The sequence below is a fragment of the Atta colombica genome, unplaced genomic scaffold (assembly GCF_001594045.1).
Source record: "Atta colombica isolate Treedump-2 unplaced genomic scaffold, Acol1.0 scaffold210, whole genome shotgun sequence".
NCBI classification, from domain to species: domain Eukaryota; kingdom Metazoa; phylum Arthropoda; class Insecta; order Hymenoptera; family Formicidae; genus Atta; species Atta colombica.
The window spans coordinates 2,265,218-2,267,524 of NW_017259306.1; the positions used below are offsets into that span (position 1 = coordinate 2,265,218).

The window sequence follows — 2,307 nt, forward strand, 5'->3', positions numbered from 1 at the left end:
CTATCAATGCAAAAATTAACTTTTATTTTTATTACCTACCTTTCATTTTTTTTTATTTCTAAAAATCAGAAAAAAGAATAATAAAGAGAATAAATTAAACTGAGATTAAAGATAATCTACATTGGTAGAAATGAACATTAGAATTAGGAAAAGGTAAAAAGTAATAAATCCTGACTACTTGTTTCTATCAATGCAGATTAACTTTTATTTTTGTTATCTACTTTTCATTTTTTTTTATTTCTAAAAATTAGAAAAAAAATAATAAAGAGAGTAAATTAAAAGAGATTAAAAGTAATCTACATTAGTAGAAATGGACATTAGAACTAGAAAAAGTTGAAAAGTTAAACTAGGAGAATTAATCTATATTGGTAGGAACAGATATTTATTTTGATTAAATTAATCGTCGATTGAATTAATCAGAACTTAGTCGAAGTCATCCCTAAAGCTTTATTTGATCTTCCCTCCATGAATTATTTCACGCGAGGTGGCGCTTCAATACTTCGTCTGCCGTCTGGCACGCACGTGACGTTGCACAGAAAAAAACAAAGTATAACTGACGTGTCCTAATAAAAGACAACGTGGCAACGCGACAGTGTTTGCTGTGTTTGGAGTTTTTATCCTCGTGTTGTTCTCGCTTTGGTTCTTATACATTTCCGTCGTCGCAATGTCGATATAAAGAGAAAAGTGAAAGACTGAATTTCACATTAGAAACTGTCGTTTCGGCATTTAATTTCTTTTTTAATTGGCTGTGACGGCAGCGAAAGGTTATGTACCCGCAATGATCGCGTCGTCAGTAACGACTTGACGTCGATTAGCGTGAGTGTCACTCGCTCGTTCACCGTCGCTTCTCTGAGAATTTGATCGTCGTCGATGCGATCCCACGTTGCGCGCGTCCATTCGTCCACGATATGCGGTGACAAGTGAAGATTCTAACCTAATCGGTGATTAACCTTGAAAGTCACTCAGCGGTGCGTGAACGTGGCACGAGCGTGAATATTCGTTGCTGACTCACTCGTATGGATGTTAATATGAGGAGGAAACTTGACAAGGAGGATCGCTCTACGGAGGATGGCATCGTCGATTCGAGTAGCAGTCAAGAACCCTCTGATTTACGAGGGGATGAGAAGAATATTGCGATTTTATTCTTCTTGTACCTGCTGCAGGGTATCCCATTGGGATTATGCGGCTCCATCCCCATGCTGTTGCAGAACAGAGGGGTTTCCTATCGACAACAGGTATGTGAAAGCTTTCTTCCACAATTATCCTGTCAATTGTAAATAAAAAATTTGTATTGTTAAGGTGCTTTTTGAAAAGAGACACAAATACATACATACAACATAGTAAATCATTATATCCTATTATATTGTTGTTTACTAATGTTGAACAAAGATGAACAAAGATGATAATACTGTAACATCTCTTGTTAAAAAGTACCTTGAGTAATGTTAAGATATCTAGATAATTTCCTTGATATTTGTTAAAAATTTTTTACTAATGCCATATTGAACATTTATCGTGTAATAATATATGAAATGTTCCTAAGATATTTATAGTCTAATTTTATATATTTAAGATTGTCTTAAATTTTATTTAAAGTATTCATAATCTGTTCTTATTTCAAGACTATAATGTCTTAAGAAGCTAATATGTGGCCTAATTAAGAGGCTAATTATGATTAGTATTTATAGTTAATTCTTATGTTTAAGTCCGTTTTAAGTACAATCCGTTTTAAATACAGTAAAATCTTAAAATGTTAATTATAGAACTGTATCAGCATCTTAAGATGTTACTTAAGATGGTCTTGAAATAAGAACCAATTATGAATATCGACCTGTGACATTTGATGACATTTTAAGACTAGATTTTAAAACATTTTAAAACAGTCTTAAATATAAGAATCGATTATAAATACTGGCTTGTATGATTGATTTATGACACCTTAAAACTTAAGATTTTAAATATAAAAATCGAATACCAGCGATATTTTGTTCTTTTATTTCAAGTCTTAAGTAATATATTAACATATATATTGCTCTTTGATTGGTTCATGACATCTCAAATCTGCATTTAAAATAATCTTAAATATAAGTATTAACTATGAATATCAGCCATAGTCGATTTTTATATTTGAGACTGTCTTAGATAGTTTAAGATACCATAAACTAGTTGTATTAGCATCTTAAGACATTACTTTAAGATAAAATAAGAATGGATTATGAATATCATCTTTAAAGTAATATTGAATATAAGATTGGATTTTGAATATTGTGGAACCTATTTGATCAAATAAGATGAATATATATATAT

The 2,307-nt window shown here is 31.2% G+C and overlaps 1 protein-coding gene across 2 annotated transcripts in view; it reads left to right on the forward strand.

The window, feature by feature from the left end:
- The first annotated feature begins 569 nt into the window (after positions 1 to 569).
- LOC108687654 (acetyl-coenzyme A transporter 1) overlaps positions 570 to 2,307 on the forward strand; it is a 4,751-nt gene continuing 3,013 nt past the window's right edge. The window contains exon 1 of one of the 2 annotated variants that reach the window (XM_018193553.1): positions 570 to 1,235. In XM_018193553.1, coding sequence (XP_018049042.1) covers positions 1,017 to 1,235 — 219 coding nt within the window. In that variant the 5' untranslated portion in view covers positions 570 to 1,016. The remainder of the gene's footprint in view (positions 1,236 to 2,307) is intronic. The other variant, XM_018193554.1, reaches the window with a different exon arrangement.